Source organism: Eschscholzia californica, unplaced genomic scaffold, assembly GCF_041429995.1.
Source record: "Eschscholzia californica isolate CP2 unplaced genomic scaffold, dmEscCali1.0.p SCAF_4, whole genome shotgun sequence".
Lineage (NCBI taxonomy): Eukaryota > Viridiplantae > Streptophyta > Magnoliopsida > Ranunculales > Papaveraceae > Eschscholzia > Eschscholzia californica.
In genome coordinates, this window is record NW_028238461.1 from 51,545,788 (window position 1) to 51,570,287 (window position 24,500).

At 34.1% G+C, this 24,500-nt stretch overlaps 2 protein-coding genes across 3 annotated transcripts; one reads left to right on the forward strand and one right to left on the reverse strand.

Moving 5' to 3' along the window:
• Positions 1-269: 269 nt before the first annotated feature.
• On the reverse strand, positions 270-2,064 carry LOC147545861 (expansin-A4-like). Its single transcript, XM_086636306.1, has 4 exons — positions 1,871-2,064; positions 1,610-1,742; positions 1,202-1,496; positions 270-1,091 (listed from the first exon to the last, which is right to left on the reverse strand). The coding sequence occupies exons 2-4, from the start codon at positions 1,737-1,739 to the stop codon at positions 737-739; spliced, it is 780 nt and encodes a 259-aa protein (XP_086492432.1). The 5' UTR covers positions 1,740-1,742; positions 1,871-2,064; the 3' UTR covers positions 270-736.
• Positions 2,065-12,077: 10,013 nt separating this feature from the next.
• Positions 12,078-15,236, forward strand: LOC147545862 (uncharacterized). Of its 2 annotated transcripts, none has more exons than XM_086673811.1 (9): positions 12,078-12,256; positions 12,441-12,562; positions 12,996-13,098; positions 13,207-13,266; positions 13,458-13,520; positions 13,642-13,845; positions 13,957-14,068; positions 14,170-14,384; positions 14,865-15,236. In XM_086673811.1, exons 2-9 carry the CDS (start codon positions 12,447-12,449, stop codon positions 14,955-14,957), a joined length of 966 nt encoding a protein of 321 aa, XP_086529937.1. In that variant the 5' UTR covers positions 12,078-12,256; positions 12,441-12,446; the 3' UTR covers positions 14,958-15,236. The 2 variants fall into 2 exon arrangements, with proteins under 2 accessions (XP_086529937.1, XP_086529938.1); XM_086673812.1 differs by having other exon boundaries at positions 12,129-12,256; positions 12,445-12,562.
• The last annotated feature ends 9,264 nt before the right edge of the window (positions 15,237-24,500 follow it).

Sequence of the window (24,500 nt, forward strand, 5' to 3'; positions counted from 1 at the left end):
CCAACCCAGGGGACGGGTTTACCATCTACTTGGCAACTTCTAAGGAGGTAGTATCTGCGGTGGTGATCAAGACAGTGGAAGGAGTAATACATCCGGTATACTTCGTCAGTAAAGTGTTAAGCGGGGCAGAGCTGAACTATCTAATCGTAGAAAGAAAAAATATTCCTCAAATTTTTTTTTTCTCAAAACCCGATTTTTCCAACAACCGTTTTTTCTAAAGAAATGTTTAAAAATACTCAAATAATAATAAATCATAAGATTCTAAAGAGTTGCCAGACAAACCAAAAAATATTACTTGGATTTATGAATCCGTGGAATCATGGATCCGAAAGACTCATGAATCCACGGATTCATGATTCCGTCATCCAAACACACCATAACGTTGTTACTTCTCATTCTTCACCACGTAACAAACATTGCCTACATAAACTAAGGGGAAAAGCCCTCTATAAATATTGCAGGGTCTTCTTCACACCAACATTAAAATGATATATTAATAAAAATCAAATTAAAGTTTCTCTCTATATCAGTTCTGATAAGGCTAAGTTAAATACATGTGCGAGAGGTCTTCGGGTTGGAGTCTTTGAGTTTGGTTAGGGTTCAACAAAGAAGTTGAATGCTCTGAACTTAACATCTTTCTTTTCTACTACTGAAGTGAACAAAGGGCTTGCATGCGTTGAAATAATAGGGGTAGATTCATCTAAGTTGTTGTATTAAAAAACCTGGCCAACCGGACTTATTTCATCATGGGCAAATCGGATTTACGCGCATGAGCCCCTCTGTATCCTTTAAATTGTCTACCAGTGTAGGTCTGTCCAAAAGACCAATTTGGAGGAGCCACATTTTTGGAAACAATTCTTTGACCATCACTAGTTGTGACTCTGAAAGAAAGTGCTTGACCATCTAAGAAAGAGTTGCTTTGCCAATTTTGACCCCAATTTCTTGACATTGGATGCCATCCAGATTTAGACCCTTTTACAGCCAGAGCTACAACATCTCCAGCACCACCAACATTTGTTACAAGCACTAGGTTGAAATATGAGTGACCATTAATGGTGAATCTCATCCCACCACTCTTCTTGCAAGCAACCCTGGCAGAAAATGTAAAGATATATCAAAATTAAAGGACAGAAACTAGGTTTTCTCAATGCAACCCGAAAGAAACAAAAAATGGACTTGAAAGAGTGAGAATCTGTCTTACCTTCTGTATTGGACAGGGACAATTCCTGACCTATAGGTGGCAATGTGTTGGTAAACAGGTTGAGAGAGATCAAAGTGTTGGTTAGGAGGATTACACCAGCCTCCTAAACTATTTGGTGGGCAAAAATTTGTTGCAGTGACTGTGATTGTTCCTCGGAGACACCCTGGGCTATTTACACATTTGATCTGATAACAAGCTCCACATGCTGCTCCCCTGTTAAACAGAGCAGTGCTCAGTGCTGTTGTATCTGTCCCATATCCCTGACTGTACAAATTTCCATATCCACAAGCTCCTCCTGCAACCCAAACAGAAAATAGAAGTTCAATAACAAGATCAGCTTATGGTAGAGAGATAGAAGAAGAGTTTTGATCATTTCTGCCTTTCAGTTTTCTTCTTCTTAGTTCTTACCCATTGTGTCAGAAGCATCAGCACCTCCATAGAAAGTAGCATGAGCACTAGACCAATAAACAGTTCCATAGACATGAACCATTCTCAAAATTGTGATAATAGCAAACAGGGAAAATCCATAATAACCCATTATCTGCAAATTTGAAAAGAAAAGAAGAAGAGAACTAATGAGTGTTCTTGGTATACATACACAAAAAACAGTTTTATAACTTAAGAATGATAGTGATTTTCTATGAATTGAAAATGGTTAAGGGGGCTTACAACAAGTGTGCCCTCAAATAAGCAAAACCCAAGTTGCCAAAGAGTAAACAGAGAGATGAGAAAAATGTAAGAGTGTCAATGGTGCATTTATAGATGTTGATGTATAAGAGAGAGAGAGAGTGTGGGAGAAAAACAGAGTTATATAATTGAATAGAAGGCAGCTGGCAACATGGAAAAGAAAAACCACCATCCTTAACAACCAACTGTTAAGAAAAGATAACAATTCAAGAACTTTTCTAATCTTTTCCTCTACCCCATATTGTTCTTTAACTGTGTCTACAGTATTAGTGTAAGAGAAGACTTTGACCAGTTTCCAAACCCTAGAAAGTCTTGGGAACACTCAAAGAATAGTCACAGTAAATTTTTTAACATAAAATCAAATGGAGAATACATACAAACATTTCATAATGCCCCTAACACCTCTCTCCTACCAAGTAGTTGATTCACCAATCTGAGTAAATTGAAACATTTCTAATTAACAATCCCTTTATTATTTTTTACTTGTTCGGATGAATAACCAGAATCTCGGTTGATAAATGAGTTCATTACTTGTCATATTGTCGAGGGTAAACCCCATATTGATATTTTACAACATTTCTATGGGGTCAAAGCGATGACTCAATGAACTAAGTCCACCATAAAAATGTGCAGATCAATGCACCGATAATACGAGCACATGTATCAAATAAAAGCAAAGAAAGCTTCACCACAAAATGCTTCTCACTGGTGCATTTTCTATTTTCTTTACTAAATGCTAAGATTCTTATCCCATCTAAATAGAGCCAAAGAAGAAGAAAAAATAATGGGCTCCACTTGTAAGAGGTTTACACACTAGACCTCAATAACAAGAGGAGAGAGATAGATAGTATATAGAAAGATAAAAGCATGAAACTTTTTATCAACTAGCATTTCAAATCATTTGTTTTAGAAGTGAGAGATAGTAACTAATTAGTCTATATTCTATGCTACTTTTGGTTTTACTTGAAAAAAGTACCTAACCATAAACCTTTCAAATTATTTCCATAGTCTAACTAAAAAGAATCTTATGTCAGAAGATTAACAGTTCTTAGCAATTTGGTTTATGCTAATGTGTCAACAGTTCAAGTAATAGAGACCATTCTCTTCTTATTGCTTTATTTTTATTTTTTGTATTAGGATTATTTAATGGGTATTACTATATATTTAATATGAATTTAATATTATTAGTGGACCAACTAGCACATGGGTTGATCTAGTTTATAATTTGGCTTAAGTCCTACAAGAATCATCAGTCTCTGACTTTCTTTCAAATCATTTCTCACTAAAGAATCACTATAATCATAATTAGGTAAGCAAAGTCCTATACCTTAACTTTTGGATCTAAAAGATTTGATCAAAGTGCTCTATCATGTGGCCGAACAGTCCAGCTTGAAAGGATATATGACACCCTACTCTCTCTCATTTTTTGCTTTCCATTATTCTCTTTCTAAAACAATGTTAGCTGTATCTAATTTGATTATCTACAATGGTTTCCTTCTGCAAAACAACTCCATTAAGAGTATAAATCAAGTTTTAGTCTTTACAGCTGATCAACACTGATAAAGAATCAAAGAATGAAACATACACATCTTTTCTATGGCCCTATTCTTTCAATTCTAGCAACTATATCTATCTATGTGGACCCTTTAAGAATCTTGGGGTTGGGGTGTTACTGTAGGCTAAAGTTTCCAGTGACATTTATCTTAAACTCCTCATTTTAAGCAACATATTAACATGTTCATCAATAAGAGTAGCCGAGAAAATATATATATAAGTTGATATAAATATAAATCATGTTTTTATAGTCATCTAAGTCAAATATAACCATTAATTTTTTTCATTTTAATGGCAAGGAATCCGTACATAAGGTTCGAAGCACCAAAATTAATGGCCGTATGAAAGCTATTTATTTATTTCAAACAAAATCATTGAAATCCAATTAAGAAGTATAGAAAAGGGACCCCCCACATGATCAATATAGTACTTTATTTTTAAAATTTCTCATGTGATGATAATGAATAATGTATGGTGATAAGCTTGCTAGGTAGATCTGTGACTGTCTACTTATTGTTTCACACCAAGTAGAAAATGAAGCAAGATTACACTAGATGATATGTTTTACTATATATCCTAACCAGAAAAAAAAAAGGAAAAGGAAGAGGTAAGATAATTTGGAACATACATATATATATACAATAAAAATATGCACGTAATGCTGCATTTACCTTGCAGAAAAAAAAACTAAAAACAGTATTTATCGAGCATAACTATAAGCAGCTTCAAGTCGGTACCTCAATTATGTATATTTTATATCGTCTTTCTTTTTTGTTTGATTAGTAGTTTAGTACTAATTTGTACAGTTATACGGATTCAAAATGATACCTAATACCATTTATATATGAGTTAATGATCACCTTCTCTAGATCCAAAAAGATAGCTTCTAGTATAAAGATAACAGATCAATAGTTGTAAAATATGTGAAGCTCTTAATCCGAAGTAATAAGATTCTCTTTCGTATTTCTATTTTTTGTTTTTTTTTAAGATTTTGGTATAAACAACATTAATTTTCACCAAGATTGCTTTTATAATTGAAGCTTAATTTTGCAGATCTCTTTTTTATGCATCAAATTGCAATCCATCAAAATATGCAGCTAAGGAAGTAGACCTATGAAAGTTAAAGAACATATTGCACATGGGATCACATGGGCACTTGAAAAGGAGCCAATTTTGCACAAGTGAAGAGACCAAAATTTGCATTCTATGTTTCTTCATTTTATCCAAAATAATAACATTTATCTTATCATCATATTGTGAGAAGACAATCAATCTATATGTATGCCACAAAGAAAACAAGAATTAAAGTTATAGAGCCACTTGCGTACCTGTGGAACCCACATGAACAGGACGAAGCATGATATTGAGCTCCTCTTGAATTATAATCCGTTATTCATCTGCAGTAAATCAAATTTCAGAACTAACACTGAATTACAATTAGCTCTAGCAAATTGTTTCTGATCCAAGTAAGCTCGGATTAGATCGTTTATGCCGATTCTGAAACCAATGAACACCACTACCTAACTGTGTAAATCAATACGGGAAATGGCATCAAGACTCAAAATGTCTCAGGAGCACACAGAGTCTCATCACATGCTCCAAATGGCCTAATATATTCCAAAGGACCTAATGAGTGCACACAACTAAGATCCAAGCAGCATAGGGGCTCGCAAAGAACCTGTAGTTTCAGTGACGCTTAAGCAAATAACAGAACTACTCTGCTGCTAACGAAATATTCTCATTAATCTGAATCAGGATGATCTATAGATTCTTGAATAGATTTTACATCAACTCGTAACTATTGGCTCCAAAATACAAGAGTAAGAACCGGGGAGAAAAAAAGAAACAAAATAACTTTTGCTGTACAATAGACAAGGCTAACAGGGATATTCTTAAAGAGTTGATGGATGTAGAGCAACTACTGGATCCTGATTCTTGATTATAATGACCCAATCCTCAAAAATGCCTTCGACAAAAAAAATTCTTCCGAAGCATTCCCTGTAAGAGGAAGATGCCTCGTAAGAAGACTCTTTATTAAGTGATCATTTCCATTCTGTTCTGATACACAGAGAAAGGTTTTTTCTTAAGCCGACTTAGAAAAAGGCTCATTGCTTCTTGAGTTATCTATTCTTATACTCTGTCTGATTCCTTCAAATTGTTCTTAAACTTCTAAATTCTCAAGGTTATCTGGAGCTGCGGAGAAACTGATGTAAACTCTTCCACAACACCAACAATTTTCAGGTAAATGTGGGAAGGGAGGTCATAAACCTCAGCCTTTGGTGTTGTTTGCTCCAGGAATTCCTCGGGTAAGACGTGAGTCACAAGATACTACCCCAGCTACGGGCATTTCGCCTTTGACAAGCCATCTTGTAGGAATTCACCTTTTAGATAGAATGCTTCTACACAAAACACACTTGTGATCTTCTTTCTTAAAATTAAGTCATCTTGGATTCCCTAAATCAACATGATTTGTTACATCAGAGCTTTCCCTCTCAAACCATAAACAACTGCTTGGGACACTCCACCTAAAACCGTCTCTTCTGGAGATAAAGCGATTATCAAGAGAACCATCCTCTATCATATGCAAGATAATCTACACCTGCATGTAATCTCCATTCATTTTTTGCCCATCAGATGGTGAGTGAAAAATAACTAGAATATGAAAACACGTCTTTTAATTAACACTATCAGTTCAAGCATATAAACTAATGGTTATGGCAAATAGAATGAACAAACCTAAATACCTCGCAGGAATAGGAAAACTTACTGCAATTGAATTCCTATTTATAGCAAATCAGAGGAAGGCTACAGTAACCTCACAACTCACAATAAGATCTAAATAGGAAAAATCTCATCCAATACATATACTTGGATTGCAAATTTATTACCGTGAGTACTCTTTAGTCTCTGAGTGTTCTAACATTCATTACTGGCATTTCTGCGATTTAACATGAACTTGGATATCAGGAAGGTGGCAACCTATGTGTTGTAAAATAAAATTTTTATTGAATTAATATACTAACGCCTAGCAGGACTTCAAGAGCATCACTTATGCGTAGATAAATTGATAAATTAGAAAAGATAACATCTAGACATGGGCATAGCGATAAGCAATACACAAGACTTATATTTTGGGTTAGGTAGGATAGGGCAGTGGAATCGATGTAATATTTCTTTCTTGTGTCTGTTGTATGCCCATCTCTTGGACATTAAAGTCTCCATGTGTCCCTTTATCTGATTTTTTACATCTGAAATAATATAAGATTGAGCACAATGAAATTCTGAACTTAATTGGAGGAAGAAGTAAACTTGGAGCTCGGGAAGTGCTTCGCCTTCAACTAGCTAGGTCGTATTAGGCTATGATTACCAGACGGCGCATAGATCTCCATGGGCAACTAAGTGCGTCAAAGCTTTTGGGTACAATCATGTGTTTGCTTTGAGTATTCAACAAAAAGTATCCTTTATGAACTTTATTACAAGTACTTCAAAGAAATCATGGCAATAACTTTTGATGTTAAACCAGTTAGCCATCAACCCAAGTCCATACCTTTCTGTGAATATTTAAGTAAACCGTCGACTTAAGACTTGACACTCAGTGTCATACTATCGTGTTTTGACATTCTTTGGTGATGGATCCATTTCTTCACAAAACACACCATATTCACAAAAACCGACCTAGATTGATGGAAAATGTTCAACATTGATAAAATCAAAAGGAATTGAATAAAGAACACAGAAAAAAAATGGCATCGGAGTATCTTAAAAACGGGCTAAATTTTAGATCATATCAAATACCTAAACTTTACATGGAAAAAATCGAAACCCTTTCCATAAACTAGGTCAAGAATGCATAAAAAGCCTCTATTCACATACATTGATAAGTATCCAATAAAATCCATTCAAGACTTAAGCGACCAATAATTAGATACAGAATATAACTTGAAGGAATAAATTCAATAAAGAAGAAATCCCATAGAAGAGTATCATCATCTTCTCTATATGAAAGTGAAACCAACAAAAACAGAAATATTCAAGTATGAATTGACAAACTTGTTCATACGAGAAACCATTACAATCTGTATTAGCGGAATTGCTAACCAAACTATTCATCCAAAATTGTTTTCTTTTTTCCCTAAAAAGTGTATCCAGTAATGGCATGGGAATTGGGATATCATAAATCGAAGAACACGACCATGAAAATAATGGGAAGAACAGTAATCAAGAACAGGGCCGGCCCTAAGTCGCAGTGGGCCTAAAGCGAACTCTGAAATTGAGGTCCTTTAAAGAATTTTATATTATTTTGTTACCTTGTTCCTATTATCAAGGTGTACTTATTTGTAGGTTACATTGCCCGGGTGTACGAAATTTTTTTTGTAAAAAATATACATTTTTTTTGTTAAGAGTATGTTACCATATACATGATAAAACAAAATTAATTATCTACCAAGAAAGTTTGCTCTTTTGAACATATTAAAAAAATTGTTATACCAACCTAACTAAAATATGTGTTGTTGTAATGATCTCTCATTTTTTTATTAGAAACAAAGTTGTAAGTAAGATTTGTAATTGTTACACGTATTTGAAATTAATATGCATTTCATATTAAAATTGACGCCAAATTTATATTTTTATTAGACAAAAGATTGTTTGGTAACATGTAATTGTCACAAAAAAGTCTCTTATAAAATAACGATTGAATTTTGTAAATTTTTATTTGCGATAATGTAGCGAGTCACGATACATAAATATTTGTATCATATAATATCTCAAGTAATGATGCACGCCGCAAAAACTAAAAATATGACTGGGCAACGGTGATATACATATAACATGTAAAAAAGAATAACATATGAATAACAAAACTACTTCCTAAAAGTAAAAGTCAATTTAATTGATATTGATGATCAAGACATCTCAACTAAAAAAACATGATCAAGAGAATTTATTAAACTAAAACATTAGGGCATTTATGAAATAAATGAGTTGATATGGAAAAAGAGCAAAATTATGAAGGCAATGGGGATTGAACTCATCACCTTTTAGGTTTTGAAAGGAAGGTTTACCAACTGAGCTAATTGCAAACATGTTATATTGCACTGTTTTTAGTAAAATATCTGATTATTTTGGGGCCCTTAAGTTTCCATCAAAAGTTGGGGGCCCAAAGCCACCGCTTTGGTGGCTTTGGGCCTAGGCCGCCCCTGATCAAGAACATACTTTAAACAATGAAACGAGAATAAATACCTATAAAACCTCGATTTCGGAACGATTTCGACCTAGGGTTTTGACGGTTTCTATGTATGTCTGTGGGAGGAAAATGAACAAAAGAAGGCGCGGGAAAATTGTTTATCCAACTAAAATACTGCTAGGGAAACGCGGGCAAGCGCTCGTCAAGAAAAAGAGAGGCGCACCAAAGTTGGGTTTTTTTTTGTTACAAGGCAAAGTTGGTTAAGATAGATAGTCCACCACCCTTCGGGTGTACTGGTGGGAAATCCCTCTTAAGCCCAAGAGATATTAGGATTGAATCTGGATAGAAACAATTTATCACCCAAATTTATCTCATGTAAATCAGGCACTAAACAAATTAGATGTTGTCGGATTTTAGGCTTTTTTTTGTCGAACTTTGGGCTTTTTGTTTTTAGACTTTAGACCTCTTTAATTATTGATTTAACTTAGGCAGTTATCGTGATTATCACACCTTAATAATGTATCAATGCATTGTAACGACTAACGTAGATCATAGTCGATTTCTCAAAAAAAAAGATAGACAAGAAGAAAGTGCCAAGTAATAAAAGGCAATCTAGATTCGTTCCACAAGTAGAGCTATGCTAGAAAATACTACAAGTTGAATCCTACTCCAGGGCCGACTCCCAGCTTAAATGAAGTCAACAATCTCATTTGTTGGTAACCTTTGTTTATCCCTTAATGGATATTTTTGTTCACTTACTAGACGGTTGGTTCCTACTAAAGGAGATGTTTTTCGATCAAAGATGCAATGCGACCAACTTGTCGGATAGGACAATTGATGAAGAAGATCATCAATTCAGGATGATTTAGGAGTCGTAGTGTTTAGCTATACACCAACTACGTTCGTCGAATTACTAAGTAATTTGCGGCTAACTTCGACCGGATCCTACATCGGATTACACCAAAGAATGAAGATTTGATCGATGATATGACTAGAGGATGAGACATATATGTATGGGTAAGACTCATAAATATGTCCAAATGACCTAAAAGAAGTTTAGGCAAACATAAAAAGGCCTAAAGAGAGGGGATTTGGGTCGGGCACCAAAAGGGGTATTTTGGGGGCCAAAAGGGGGCGGTCAAGCTTGCCCGTGTAGCCTTATAGGGGCCGCCCAAATCTGCCAAAGATGGGCTTGTTTCGGCCGGCCAAGAGAGAGAAAATTGGAAAATATAAACTAGTTTATATTTTCGACTATTTTCTTAAATCTTATTCAAAAGGACTTTTTAGGAAACATAATTAGGGTTGGATTCTAACTTGAGGTTCTATATAATGTCTCTTAAGACTTGAATGAGGTGTGGAAAATTCTCAAGGAGCTTTCTTACTTTACAACATCAAGTAGAGAAAGAAAGAGACATAATTCCCAAACTATCTATCTAGTCAAAAAAAGAAATGTTCTTCATCAAACCACCATTGGTGTTCTAGCTAGCAACAAGGTGGGAGATCAAGTTGATCATTCGGGTGTCTTGAGTAAAGGAGCAACAATTGGAGCTCATGGTCTTTGCATTCGATTGGAGAGGTTCGAGGGAAAATTTAGCGATTAATGTAATCTCTAACTCTTAGTTCACTATTAGCTTATGCATGAGATCCTGGGGATACTAGTGTTACACATACTAGATGTCTGAGATTCCGCTATCAACACTAGAAGACCATATAACCCAACACCTACTTGATTCTGGGTAACTTTATTTTTGTAATATCTTCTACTATCATTTTAAAATATTATTTGACCCGACAAAACAGAACCTGAACAAAGCAACTTGACGACGTTATGCTGGTGCATGTCCAAACTCTGCCTCACGGGTGTTTTGCCCATTTTGTATCAACGCATGTAGCATCGTTGTTTTCCCGTACTATGGATACCTCGTACTTCTTGTCATAATACATTGTTTGTTCTCGACAAAATAAATCCTTACCTAGATAAACATACGATACAAGTTCGATTATTAACAATAAATATTGTCAAAAATGACAAGTTTGTTCTTTGATATTATTACTAGATTTTATCAGTAAATTATTTTATTGACGATTAAAAAAAAAATCAATTTTTTCCATGAAGAAAAACTCATAAATAAAATTGCATTTCGAGTATCAATTCAAGCAGTGTCACTGATGTAACCGTTTCTAAGTGTCAAATATGACCTTAGGAGTAATACCAATAAGTCAACATTTAATTGTCCAAGTGGTCGATAGTGATGATATAAATCTAAAATTTTAGGGGTCTCAAGTTTGATTCTCAGAAGAGGTCGAATTCATGGTTTATTGAACTTGGGTTGTTAAAGGTATAAATAAAGTTAATTGGGCGTTAGATCCGTAGTTCAGTTGGCTTTAGGCCGTTCTGTAAGAGTTTAAATTTGGCGGTTATCATGCTTATCACATCTCATTGATGTATTAATGTCGTTTTTTTTTTTGAAACCCCAAAACCATATTTCATTCAAAAGTGATACAAACACAAATTTACAGGGGTAAAATGTTATTCCTCTCTGCCAGATACTTGAGAGTTACATAAGTAAGTTCGCAAAACTTCGAATGTAAAATGCCTCATGTATTGAGAGGAATTGACTAGACACTGACGAAAATAAGAAAGATGAAAGGATCCTAAAGATCACAGATTAAAAGACCCTATAGGTCAACAAAATAACAGGAAAAAAACTAAAAGAACCACCGCCGTTGTCGCCGGAAAACCGTCGTCGTCACTGAAAAACCGCCGCCACCATAGAAAACCGCCAACACTGCAAGAAGCCGTAAAACATACCTCCACCACTGTCCACAATACCAGACACTGACACCACCAACACCATTAACCACACCACCGAATCCAAACACCCCTCCACCACCACCACCATTGAAAACCACAAAAAACAAACACCACCACCACCGAGCACCACTAGATCCGAGTACCAACATAGCACCACTGAATCCCACTAGATCGAAACACCACCAACACCACTATATACACCAGATCTGAAAACAAACATACCAGATCCGAAAACAAATCACACCACCCTAATCTAATCAATGGTGAAAGAGACGGAAGGAGAACGACGAAACCCTCGTCGGATCTGGCGAGGGTTTCACTTGACAGATCTACTGATAAACGGGTAACAAGAAGAAATCGTCACTACTAAAAACGGAAATTATGGAGAGGAAGGAAGAAAACGTAGTCACTTTCTAAAAATAAACAATAGGAGTGCCTGTAGGCGCCCCAAAATTACTCTTGGCCTGCTTTCCACTTCGCTCCCATAAAATGGGCCATTTCGAGGGACTCTCGGGCTGGGCCTAATTCGAACTGGGATTAAACAACACAGACTCAAGCGAGTCCAAATGCCCTCAGACTACCTGATTCATGGGCCTCAGACCGCTCCTTTCGAGCTCACGGAGAGTGTGCCAAGAGTGAAGGCAGGCCGTGGCGTCTTTATGGGTACCACCAATAAAAGCATCCATCAAATCGGGAACACGTTGTGTGTGTTTCGGCACAAATAAAGATCTTCCGTCAACTAACACGATCATCGGAAAAGAGTACCAAATCATCAGCACCAAAAAAAAAAAAAAAAATCTCACCTCTTCGCCAGGTAAATCATCGGTCCAACCCTAATCTATTTCTCTACTTACCTATCAGTCTAGGATTTTTTTTTTTTTTTTAGTATCAGTTCTTTCAACTTCGTTTGAAATCTATAGTTTACCATACTTCAATTTGGATTGAATTTGAATTAGGGTTACTTCTATTGTGTTTAACACGAGTTATCATCTAATTAGGAAGAGATGAAGGGAATTATTGTTGGATTCGTGTTGGTCTTACTCGTTGTGGGACAAATCCAATCAGGATTAAGCTTTCCTTCCACAGTTCCGGCATTCCTGTGGTCTTCTCAACGCCATGAGTATGTTCTCTTTACTTAACGTCGACTTAATCTATCACATTTGGTAAATTAATTTTGGATTTAGTTGTTAAATGAAGTTGTATTTACTGTAATTAGTTTCCGATTTGTACTCTTAATGGTGTTCTTTATTTGCAAAATTATTTTTTTTTTTCTTTTGCATTGAGTAGTTTCTTCATAATTTGACATACTCATGCAAACCACCTGTAGACGTTTTAGTAAAGATGTTAACAAGTTTAGGGTTTGGGTGGTAAAGTCATTTCATCGTGGAGACCAGGGATTCAATCTTACCGTATCTAAAAAATAAAGTTAGGGTTTAGGAATACTCATTGATCTCGGACGCCCTTCTCTCTATTTAATATATTACTGGTAACATATATTACTGGTAACGCTTAGTACCTCCTAACTAAGTTACATCACTATGATTTTGTTGTAGATCCTTGTCTAACGGTATGGACAAAGCTGTTGATTATCGCACAATATCACAGAAGGATCTAGCTAAGTCTGTTCTTTCAGAAGGGGGCTGGTCAAAATTTATGGTACTTTTTATAATTCTTTCAAATACTTTCAATATTCATAATTTTACAAATTATTGTATGTTTCAAACTGTTGAATGTTGGCCTCATTCCGAGTTATCTTCTTTGTAGTGCTCTGGGGAGAATCTCCAACAGGCTGTGGATATTGCGATTGTTTTTCTTGGTAGCAAGGTACGGATTCTTAGAGGTTCAGACTGTAATATTACATAGTAAAATATATGAAATATTCACTACAATTCTCGTGTTTTTTTGTCGCACAAGTAACTGTATGCGAATTGTGGATTTATGATTACATGAAAGCCCTTATTTTACTATTTGTTAGTGGTTTGGGATAATAATGTGATTACTTTCTCTATTTGTAGTTGCGATCTTCGGATATTTCCAGAGATGAAGATGCAGACAGACTCCTTCCGAACGCACTTGAGGTCGGTTTCCAATCTTCTATCTTGGATAAGATTGTTAGTTTTTTGCCTCAGTAACCGAAAAGTTGTAGACACATATTTGCAAGTTCTAGTCTCCAACCCTACTCAGTTTGTATTTGAGCAGGTTTCGATCTTGAGGTCGAATTTTTCAAGAGCATTTCCATATGTAGCTGGATCAGAGGAGAAAGAGACGATGGAAAGTTCTTTGCTATCAGGATTCACTGAAACGTGTACAAATGGCTTAAGAAAAAATAATATTGCTATTTTGGGGTCATGTTCTCTCGAAGGTGGAGATTTTACAAAACTTGCTGATATGGAATCAGTCCATGTATGTGAATACCATCATTAAAGTTATGAAAGATTTATCACAATTGTGTCATCAAAAAAGAAAAATGAGGAGATACATTACTTATTTACTTATAGTGTTTTTCTTTTATAGGACTATGTAAATGAAAGAGTAGGAAGCAGGCAAAACGGGCAAACAGATTTGATTGTTCTTTGTAACGGAGGTTCCTATTCCTCAGAGAAACTTGACCAGACCCAGTCAGAAGGTACATCAACAAGAATATATTTACTTCTAGTTAGTCCAGAAGTCATTACATGGATTTTACTATCTTTCACGGAGTACTAATATGGTTAGAATGAAATGCAGCTCTTAATTTCGTTAACCTTATCACTTATATGGAGGGGTCGGGTGCATCATACTCAGTTCTATATGCTTCGGATCCGTACAGGTTAGCGCCGTATCCTTCTTATAGAGAACTTGATAGGTTCTTGGCTGAGGGCGCTGGAAATGGTTCCCTCAATGCAACATACTGTGATGGAGTTTGCAAGATAAAGTCGTCACTTTTGGAAGGGTTTTTAGTGGTAAGTTACTGCTCCTCCTCTATTATCCTTCTCAAATGAAAAAAACTTCACAGTTATAAATACTAAATTTTGAGAAAACAAAATAGCAAAACCTAACACTGTCTAAATTTCTAATATGGTGCCCCCAACAAGAAGTTTAAAATAGAATTAGCCGTAGCTATGTACGAAGTTTTGAAACTTCATACCTTTGGTCAATTGATCCTATTAATTCCGGAAATCCATACCTTGCTACAAATCTTCACCTTATCAGTCAATGTTATTTCATACCAAATTCTGTGGATCAATCGTAGAGCCATACAATTATTTGACGTGAAATTAGCATATAGTAGTTAGTAGTATATTGAACAGCGGATGTTCCTTAGAAGAGTTTATTGACCTCTGATCTTGTTTCGCTACTTCTATCATTCAATCTGATCCATTTTGTCGGCTTCCTTTCAACCACTAACTTGTTTCTTTTTTCACTTTCCCCATTGGGTTCAGGCCATCGTGCTGCTTATAATCTTAATATCAGGCCTTTGCTGTATGATGGGAATCGACACTCCAACAAGGTTCGAGACTCCTCAAGAATCTTGATATGTGTTGAAGAAAAGATTATTCCTCGCAAAAATAGAGCTCATCGCGGCTGCTGAGGTATCCGTATTACCATATTCTTTCCATTATTCTTGGCTGTTTTCTTCATCTATTTTTTCCTGGTTAGCTTGTTATGTCATACTTTTGAGTAGAACTTGGATTTAATTATTCTTCTGAGAAGGATTTGGAACAAAAAATTGTAATAATGTTATATACTTGTATCTATATCGAACTTCTCTCTAATAATTCAGGCACCATTTATGCGTGTCAGATGGTTCATCAGCTGAAGCTTTACTTTTTCGGCACATTCGTCTAATATGACAACATATTAATTCAAACTTTTTTTTTTTTTTTTGCATACACATGAAAATATTACAGGATTCTGACCTAAAAAACACCTACAAAACCAAACTTAAAATTGTCAGTGCAACAAATGGAGAATCCAATTTTTGTAGTGGAAATGACATACACATGCACCTAGCTTTAAGCCTCCTATATGTATATCTTTCATATTCTTTATAAATTTTGTCTACTCTATATTGACAATGAGAAAACTCATTTATGGTAGACAATGAGAGTTACAAGGAGGGTAGAAGGTCTTCCCTTTACCTCGAAAAACATATTTATGAGACTCTAATAAAGCGAGGAATCTAGCCCACAAAAACCCAAAAAAATAGTACGTACTAGATTTCTATCTAGGATTTCGGTTGTCCCAAGGTGACTTAGGCTTTCTCTCTATATATGTATATTAATGAAAACTGCAAAAACCTATTGCCCACTTGTATATTATTGTAATGGAGATTTCCCACACGAGACACCATTCTTAACTTAAAAGTATGCCTTTAATTGAGTGTGGAATCAACCACATCACACATGGTGTGTAATCTTATGACCCACATCTCTCTCTCCCTATCTCCTCTTTTGATTTTCCTTTAAAAACAAGAATAGAAATACAAATTTAGAGGCTAAAGAAAACACATTTCTTGGCTTAACTCTCTTGGGGTTTTATGGTTTACCACAGGATCTGTGACATTACATTACTGAAAAAAATCAATCTGACCCACCTCTCTGTTTTTTTTTTTTTTTTGTTGAAAAGGACCCACCACCTCTCTTCTCTTTTCATAAAGTTTTCCATTTTTTGTTTTCTCTTTTTAATTATTATATTAATGATCATATCTCTTTACCACTGACATGCACATAAAAATACCCAAAAATAGCACATATCTTTGCTCAATTTGGTAGTTCCCAGGTGTGACTCAGAGTTGGGTTACCCAAAATTAGAAAAATTAAATTTACCTACTTTATATTTCTTTTCCAGAAGGGGAAAACATCAACTTCAATGCTTTTAATTTTGAAAGTTTTACCCACAAATTTTTAAGAGTGAGACTACCTAGAGATCTTTATCTAGAATTTAGATGTTAATTAATCCCACACACACACTTGAATTAGTAAAGTATTTTCACTTGGTAAACAGAGTTAGACCTAATACATAATAAATGTATTCAAAGCTAGTGTTTTGGGTATGGGTTAGATTTTGCAACCTTAGTGGGCCGGAAGGGGGAGTACAAAGTGTTTCGAGCCTTAGCATAAAGCAGAGATATCAGGGTTAGTCGTCTAATTTTGCTTGAGCATTAGAATTTGTATAGTAGATAATCGGTGCATAGTTTTTTTTCAAATCCTGTTTTTAAGGAAAGTTTAGCACAATGGGCTCCAACTTGTGAACACTTTAGATGGGATCGATCCTTGGAAATGACGGAAGTTCTTAGTCCTCTACTAAAACCATGTGAACCGTTTAAAAACGACAAAACATGGATAACCTAAGCTAGCCAAGAGAGTAAATTTAGGTTATATCAAACTATATACATATAGATTATATTTAAGTGAAAATTTGTGTAAATGGATTACTGCACCCACTTAAGTTTCCCATTGTGGTGAAGTTAAAAGAGGCATTTTTAGATGTAATAACTACACTTGCAACATAGTATTCTCTGCTGCATTAATTAATCAAGGGCGCGTGGTCTGTTGTTTCCATGCATGCTAGATATCTCTTTCACCTGCTAGCTCATCTTAAAGTTCTCAGATATATCAGACTGATGAGATAGCTACCCATGCACCCAACATCCAATTTAAAGGATAAGATCTACTTTTTACATCTTGATTCAACCATTTCAACTTAAATTGAATATGTAATATATCATGTAAGGGTTAAACCCATAAACTAGCTAGGTTTAAGATGGCCTTATGATCTTGATGTGTGTGTTGAGAGAAGAGAGAGAGATAAAGAGAGAGAGTTTTGCTCTTTTTTGCAAACCAAGGAACATGGGGGGTAATATTGTTCCATTGATGTGGTGGTAGAAAAGGAATCCAAATGTATATAGATAGATAGTTTCTTGTAGTAGTGATGGAGTATTAAAGCAAGAGCCAACAATACTCAACAAACATGTACAGAAGGCCAGACCCTAGCTTCTTGATCTTTGAGTCTCCACTCTCCTCTATATCTTTTATCAACTTATCTCATCTCCTACTTGCTCTATATTATACATTTTCTAGTTAAGAAACAACCATCATATTTTCCTGCCTTACTTTTTTGATTCACTAAGATTAGCATCGGGACTTCACATTAATATCATATCTATCTCCAACATTACTGTTCATACGCACTCATGTATATAGCACATTAATATTGTCCCATAAGAATTTGTTTTTTTTTTTAATCTTGATGACAATGAAAATGTTAATGAAGTGGTACTAGTTTAGTTTTGCGAGCTTAAAAGCTTTTGAGTTTATCACGAAAGATATATTCTCGCGCAGGAAAATTGTATCGGCCCAAAAACTACACATATGCACATATAAAAGTACACAAATTTCCTCATTTCTCTCTCGAATCAAAGAATATATTATTCCCTCTACTCTTTTATGTGTCTCTTTTGGGAAAATTGGATGGCCTTTGGAGTAGTTGTAGGGATACTATTACAAAATTATGGTGCACATAATTATTCCTGCACTGCCAACACCCACTATGCATCCTAATCATCTATACTAATTCATAGTACTCCATCACCTTCCCTTAAACCTTACAATTACTCTCTCTCTCTCTCTCTCTCTCTCTCTCTCTCTCTCTCTCTCTCTCTCTCTCTCTCTCTCTCTCTCTCTCTCTCTCTCTCTCTCTCTCTCTCTCTCTCTCTCTCTCTCTCTCTCTCTCTCTCTCACACACACACACACACACATTCTTAGATTTGAGATTTGGATGCATGATTTAAACCTTAATTATATTTATATGTAGTCTAATCATTCTTAAAGGGTCAATGGCTATCACTTTTTTAGTTTAGGACCTTGGAAAGGATGAAACCTTGTTAATTGATGAACATGGGTATCTTGATTCGTGTGTTTATACCTCTAAACACACTGAGAAGCTAAACATGTTTAATTAAAGTCAATGCATTTTTTTTTATGAATAAGATCATTAAGGAATCCATTAGGAAGCTAGCTTGCTAGAGTTATATAATAATCAAGATATGATCTACAAATATAAATAAATCTTTACCTAGTTAAACATATATGTATTTATATTTTCTATTCCAAGCTATTCTCAAGTTCTCTTTAAATGGTTTGCCTATATAGCTAGATTCTTAGTTGATTACATGTAATTTGAGCTAGAGAGAGAGAGAGAGAGAGTGGTTAAAAATAATATTGATAATACTAAGTTACCCTTATCACCATCTCTTGATTCTATTGGGCCAAAACTAGATCCTTCTAGGAGTTGTCATATTCTCCACCTCGATTGAGGATAATTTATCATAAAAGTGTAATCTAAAGAGAGGTGTTGAAATTGTATGTTATTTTCAACCAAGTAATATAATGTTAATTTTAAACCCCTTTAATCATCACTTACATTATGAACTCTATATAAGGGTAGCTCTCCAAAAAGACTACTCTCCCTGTCCTTTCTCTCCTTCATCTTCCTCTAAGTAGAGTACTACTCTAGTGTTTCTCCTCCAACCCTCTTCTTCTTCTTCTTCTTCTTCTTGGGTCTTTTCCATATATTTATGTACTCTTAAACTTCTCCTTCCATTACTATCTATAAATTAAGCATCAATATTTGAAGATTCAAGAAGATTGGTACTTCATTTATGCCCTGGCATGTAGGCTTATAAAGTATGGTGCAGCCAAGGATGACTTGCCGACACATTTTTGCTATAAATATATCACCATTTTCAATTTATGTTCTTCCTCCTTGATTTATGTTCAATATACTTGATAGTAATCATATTTTCAAAAGTTAGGATTTGCAAAAGAAGTTGGCAAGTTGTCTTTGGCTACATTGTTCTTTCTACTCCTCATGCCAGGCCTTTGGTGATAAACATATAAGTATCTTCAATAGGATGATTGGTTTTCTCATCATGGGTAAGTTCTATTAGTATATCAAAATTTGATTGCAAATTAACCATAACAAATCTCTAAGTTTCTTTAATTTCCCCCTTTATATATCTTAATTTCTTGACAAGAAAGAATGGGATTAATAATTTTCTCTACTTTTGGATTCTCTCTTTTCATTTCTTTATCATTGCTAGCTAGGTAGTACAATAATGAATATAAGTTTTCATTATTAGAAATGATATAAAGCATATAGATGGATATAGGAAGAGATGCTTTAGGAAGGATAAGTTCCATTTCTTTTGTGCAGATTTCATTACCCTAAATCTCAATCTTGGAAATCAATCTACACTTTTCAAATGCCTGCAATATTATCCCAAATCTTTAAAACTCTTGAATTTTTTTTTCCAATTAGCCTAGGTATTATCTTAGTTTGTAGTATAATATGTAGGTCATTTGTCAATTGCATAAATGGGTTCTCTCATATCAATGGACCCATTGAGAGAGAGAGGTCCCTATCATGCTAGCATATTTCATCACTAGTGTTGTTTGCAGATGCAAGAGTCAGTTGTGCATGCAAACAAAAATATGGAAAATGAGGAATTTCTTTCTTTTTGGTCAAGTGAAGTAAAAGTTGATTAATTTATCTCTAAATATTGGAGATTTATCATATTACTAGTATTTTTCTAGTATGGTATATTATAAAAGTGAGCATGAATCATCAAATAGTGTGGTTCTTATTAACTCAATTTAGTGACTGAGATTGCTTCATTCATTTCTATGTATTATAATACTGAATGCATCACTCAAAGTGATTCATCAAATCCATCAATGGGTCCCAATCTGATCTCATTCTGAGATCTAGAGAGAGAAAGGTGAGAAAAAGGGCATCTCTATCAAGCTCTAGCTAAAGCATATATGTATGTAAATTTCATGACCACTAGCTAGCTAGGTAGCTCTTATCTATTTAGAAAATGCAAGAGTCGGTTATGCATGAATACAAAAGAGCTATATATGTGTGTTTTGGTTGAATGTGTGAGCTGGAATGCTGGATTATCAAAAGAATCTCCTTTACCATTTTATTGGGTTGCTCAAATTACATCTACTTCAAACTATCCATATCCCCAACAATATCATCAATTTTTGGGATTCTTTTCCCCCCCTTTTCTTATAGAATTTTGTAGCCTTTTTTCTTTTGTTGAATTTTTTTTTGTAGCCTTGGTATTTGACAAAATTGAACTAATCTTGAGGAAGTGTAAATTAACAAAACTCATCCTCAATAAAGTAAAATAAAAAAAGTTGTTTAAAATGGTATTCGTCATGAAACTAATGTAGTCCGTATTGATTTGCTTACAGTTATTTTAGTCCATATGTATCTGCAAAAATATAAGATACATTTTACTTTATGTAATCAATTTAACATTGATTAACTGTCACCTCTTGATGTGGTGTCGGACTGAATTAACATGTATTTTATTTCTAATTTGTTAAGCTTTTTCATACCTTTTAAAGACATTGGTTCAAATTGGATGATAAACTATCATTGGGTTTAAAGTTTAGGGTTTAGAGTTACTCGCAACGGCAATCACACTCTTCGCATCAAAAAAAAAATCACACTCTAGTTCTTGCAAGCATCAATTATATTTGTCTCTAGAACAAACTTTCCCTTTGCCATATCCAATCCAATGCAATGCTACTGTGTATGTTATTATTATGTGAACACCAAATGCTAAACTTCAAACCCACGAACGTGTCCCCCCTTTTTGTTCATCGGTCTCTCATCTTCAACGTCCATCTTAACCTAAGGTTTTTTGAACTCCATGTCTCCATCATCCATACAGTTTAATGACTTGCTTTAAAGCAGGGAGAATGTTGGCTTACCAATTTTAATGGTGCCTATAAAAGTTCACTAACTTGGAAATAATAGGTTTGAGGTGGACCACATAATTTGGATAAAGACACCCCCGTGTTTACTAAAGACACACTCAACTAACCTTTGTGAGGGATTATGTGGAAATATGGCTATGGATTTAACCCCGAAACCCGGAACGGACCTGGGGACGCTCGTGTGCCATAGGCAGCTAATGAACTAGCCCAAGACATGCACTATCTGCCCTGGCCCCGTTACATTTTCATTTACGGGCTTGAGCAACCATTAGAAAAGCCTTATTGGAGGGGTCAAGCTTCTATAAGCGCCCCTAGTTCTTATTATAGGCTACCTTACAATACCTTTTTTCTTATTGATTAGTCAAATGGCACTCTAAAGATAGTGGAGTGATGGGCCTATGGGTGTTTAATGGGCTAATGACAAAATCTGTACTTGGAGGTGTAATTTGATAGGTAATAATAGTAACTCAACAACAGCTAACACCCATGTGGGTAAAAGCAATGAAAACAAAATTGGGGACATAATTGTCAGTCAATTTAAAGGGGGGTAGTGGTTGGGGATTTGGAGGGACATTGCCATGTCCCTCCAAATCCTATGCTATTGGTTGGGGACATTTTAAATGTCCCCAAATGTCTGTGTTATTGGTTGGGGACATTTAAAATGTCTCAAAATGTCTCTAAATGTCCGTGTTATTCGTTTGAGACATTTCAAATGTCCTGAAATGTCTGTGGTATTCGTTAGAGACACGAAATTAAGGACATTTCAAGACAAATTGGTTTTGGAGACATGTGAGGACATTTTAGTGTAAATTTGGAGAGCTTTTGGAGAGAAAATGTCTCTCAAAATATGGAAGACACTTGTGGACATTTCATTAAGAAATATAAAAATAATTATTATTATCAAATTAGATTAAATAATTTATAATAAATAATATATAAAATATTAATTATTATAATACTTTATTATAGTAATAATGATATTATTGCCATTACTATATTATACTATTATTATATTATTATAATATTATCTTATTATTATATTTTTATTATATTATTATACTATATTATTATTATCTTATTATATGTTACTATATTATTGTATTATTATTATATTATATTATTACTATATTATATTATTATTATTATTATATTATAGTAATAATGATATTATTATCATATTACTATATCCTATTATTATTATCCTATTATTATTACATTATTTTCTTATATTACTATATTATTGTATTATTATTATTATATTATTGTATTATTATTATTATATTTTATAATATTATCTTATTATATTACTATGTTATATTATTATTTTATTATATGTTACTATATTATTGTATTATTATATTATTATATTATTATATTATATTATAGTAATAATGATATTATTATCATATTACTATATTATATTATTATTATATTATATATATATATATATATATATATATATTAGTATACTATATAAAATAATACATATTTACCAATTGTCCATCAATGTTCACAGATATCTACGGATGGTTACCAAAGTCGAAAAATATATTTTCGAAATAATGGTACAATTATTTTTATTTCATATGATTAAACGATAATGATAAAATTAAATAAATAAATGTCCACCAATTGTCCATAAATGTCCTCAGATATCCACAGACGTCCACAAAACTCGAAAAATATATTTTTAAAATATGAGTACAAATATATTATTTTGTATGGTTAGACAATAATGATAATACTAAAATAATAAATGCCTACCAATTGTCATCCATGATGAGGTAATAATAATAATAATAATAATAATAATAATAATAATAATAATAATAATAATAATATCCACTACACATTTTGTCCATGGATTCAATATGTTGAAATGTCTCCAAAACATTTTGTCTATAAACCAAATGTCTTGAAATGTCCATAAAGACTTTTTGTCTATGAATCAAATGTCTTAAAATGTCTAATGTCTACAGATAAATGTCTCGAAATGTCTTAAAATGTCTCGAAATGTCTATGAGACATTTTGTCCACGAATGTCCTCCTAAATCCCTATCCACTACCCCCTTAGAAATTAACTTTGGGAGTACTCCAAAAGCATTAATTATATACTGGGACAGTGGGACCCCCTGCTTCCTACACTTAATTAGTATACTTTACATTTATACCAACCATGACCCAACCTTAACCATTCATCATAATTTACATTTTAATTTAGGGTATACATCAAAACAATATGATTTAGCTTCCTATGCATTTCATAACCATGTAAGCTAATTTTATTTTTCAATAATTTATTTCTCACAACCAAAAAAAAGAAACATATAATAACTTATTGGATAGGTTTAAAGGCGTATACTATGAGGGTTAAAAGCGCCTCCATCACCCACAAACTCTCCCTCTAATTCGCCTTGAGGGAGGTGTTTTTAAAACTCCCCTAATTATGGGAGATTTTATTGGCAATACCCAAAGCTGTTAAAGGTAATCTCGCTAAAGGCAATATCGAGTTTGGTTAAAGACAATGTGTGTTTAAAAGGCAATACCTCAACAAATGTTTGACCTAACAACCTCATCGTCCGACGATCTTGATTGTTTTTTATTCTTTCTTCATCTCCGTCTTTTTTTCACATCTTTCTCTAATCGGACGACAAGGTATTGTTAAATTGGATACTCCAACCTCAAGCCACACTTCACCCACATATCAATGATATCGTTGTTCATGATGATAAGCTAATAAATAAGTTCAACAATTAAAAGTTCAGAAAGTTCTCTTTCCATATCCAAATATGCTTTGTTGTACTCATTAGTTTTCTAATATGCTTTGTTAAACTTTTCTTTCATTAATCTAGTTTGTATTTACAGCAGATACGAATATGGTGTATACCTCAAATACACTCTCTCTCTCTCTCTCTCTCTCTCTCTCTCTCTCTCTCTCTCTCTCCCCATGTTGGTCCTTTGTTGAAAAAAATCAGTCCTAAAAATAGCGTTGCCTTTAACCAAAATTGGTCATGATGAATTGACTAAGTCAATTTTGCGAATACATTGCCTTTAACGATAAAGGGCATTGCCCATAAAATTTCCCCCTAATTATTTATACGTCTCTCTCCCCATGTTGGTCCTTTGTTGAAAAAAATCAGTCCTAAAAATAGCGTTGCCTTTAACCAAAATTGGTCATGATGAATTGACTAAGTCAATTTTGCGAATATATTGCCTTTAACGATAAAGGGCATTGGCTATAAAATTTCCCCCTAATTATTTATACGTGAACTTATTGATAGAAAT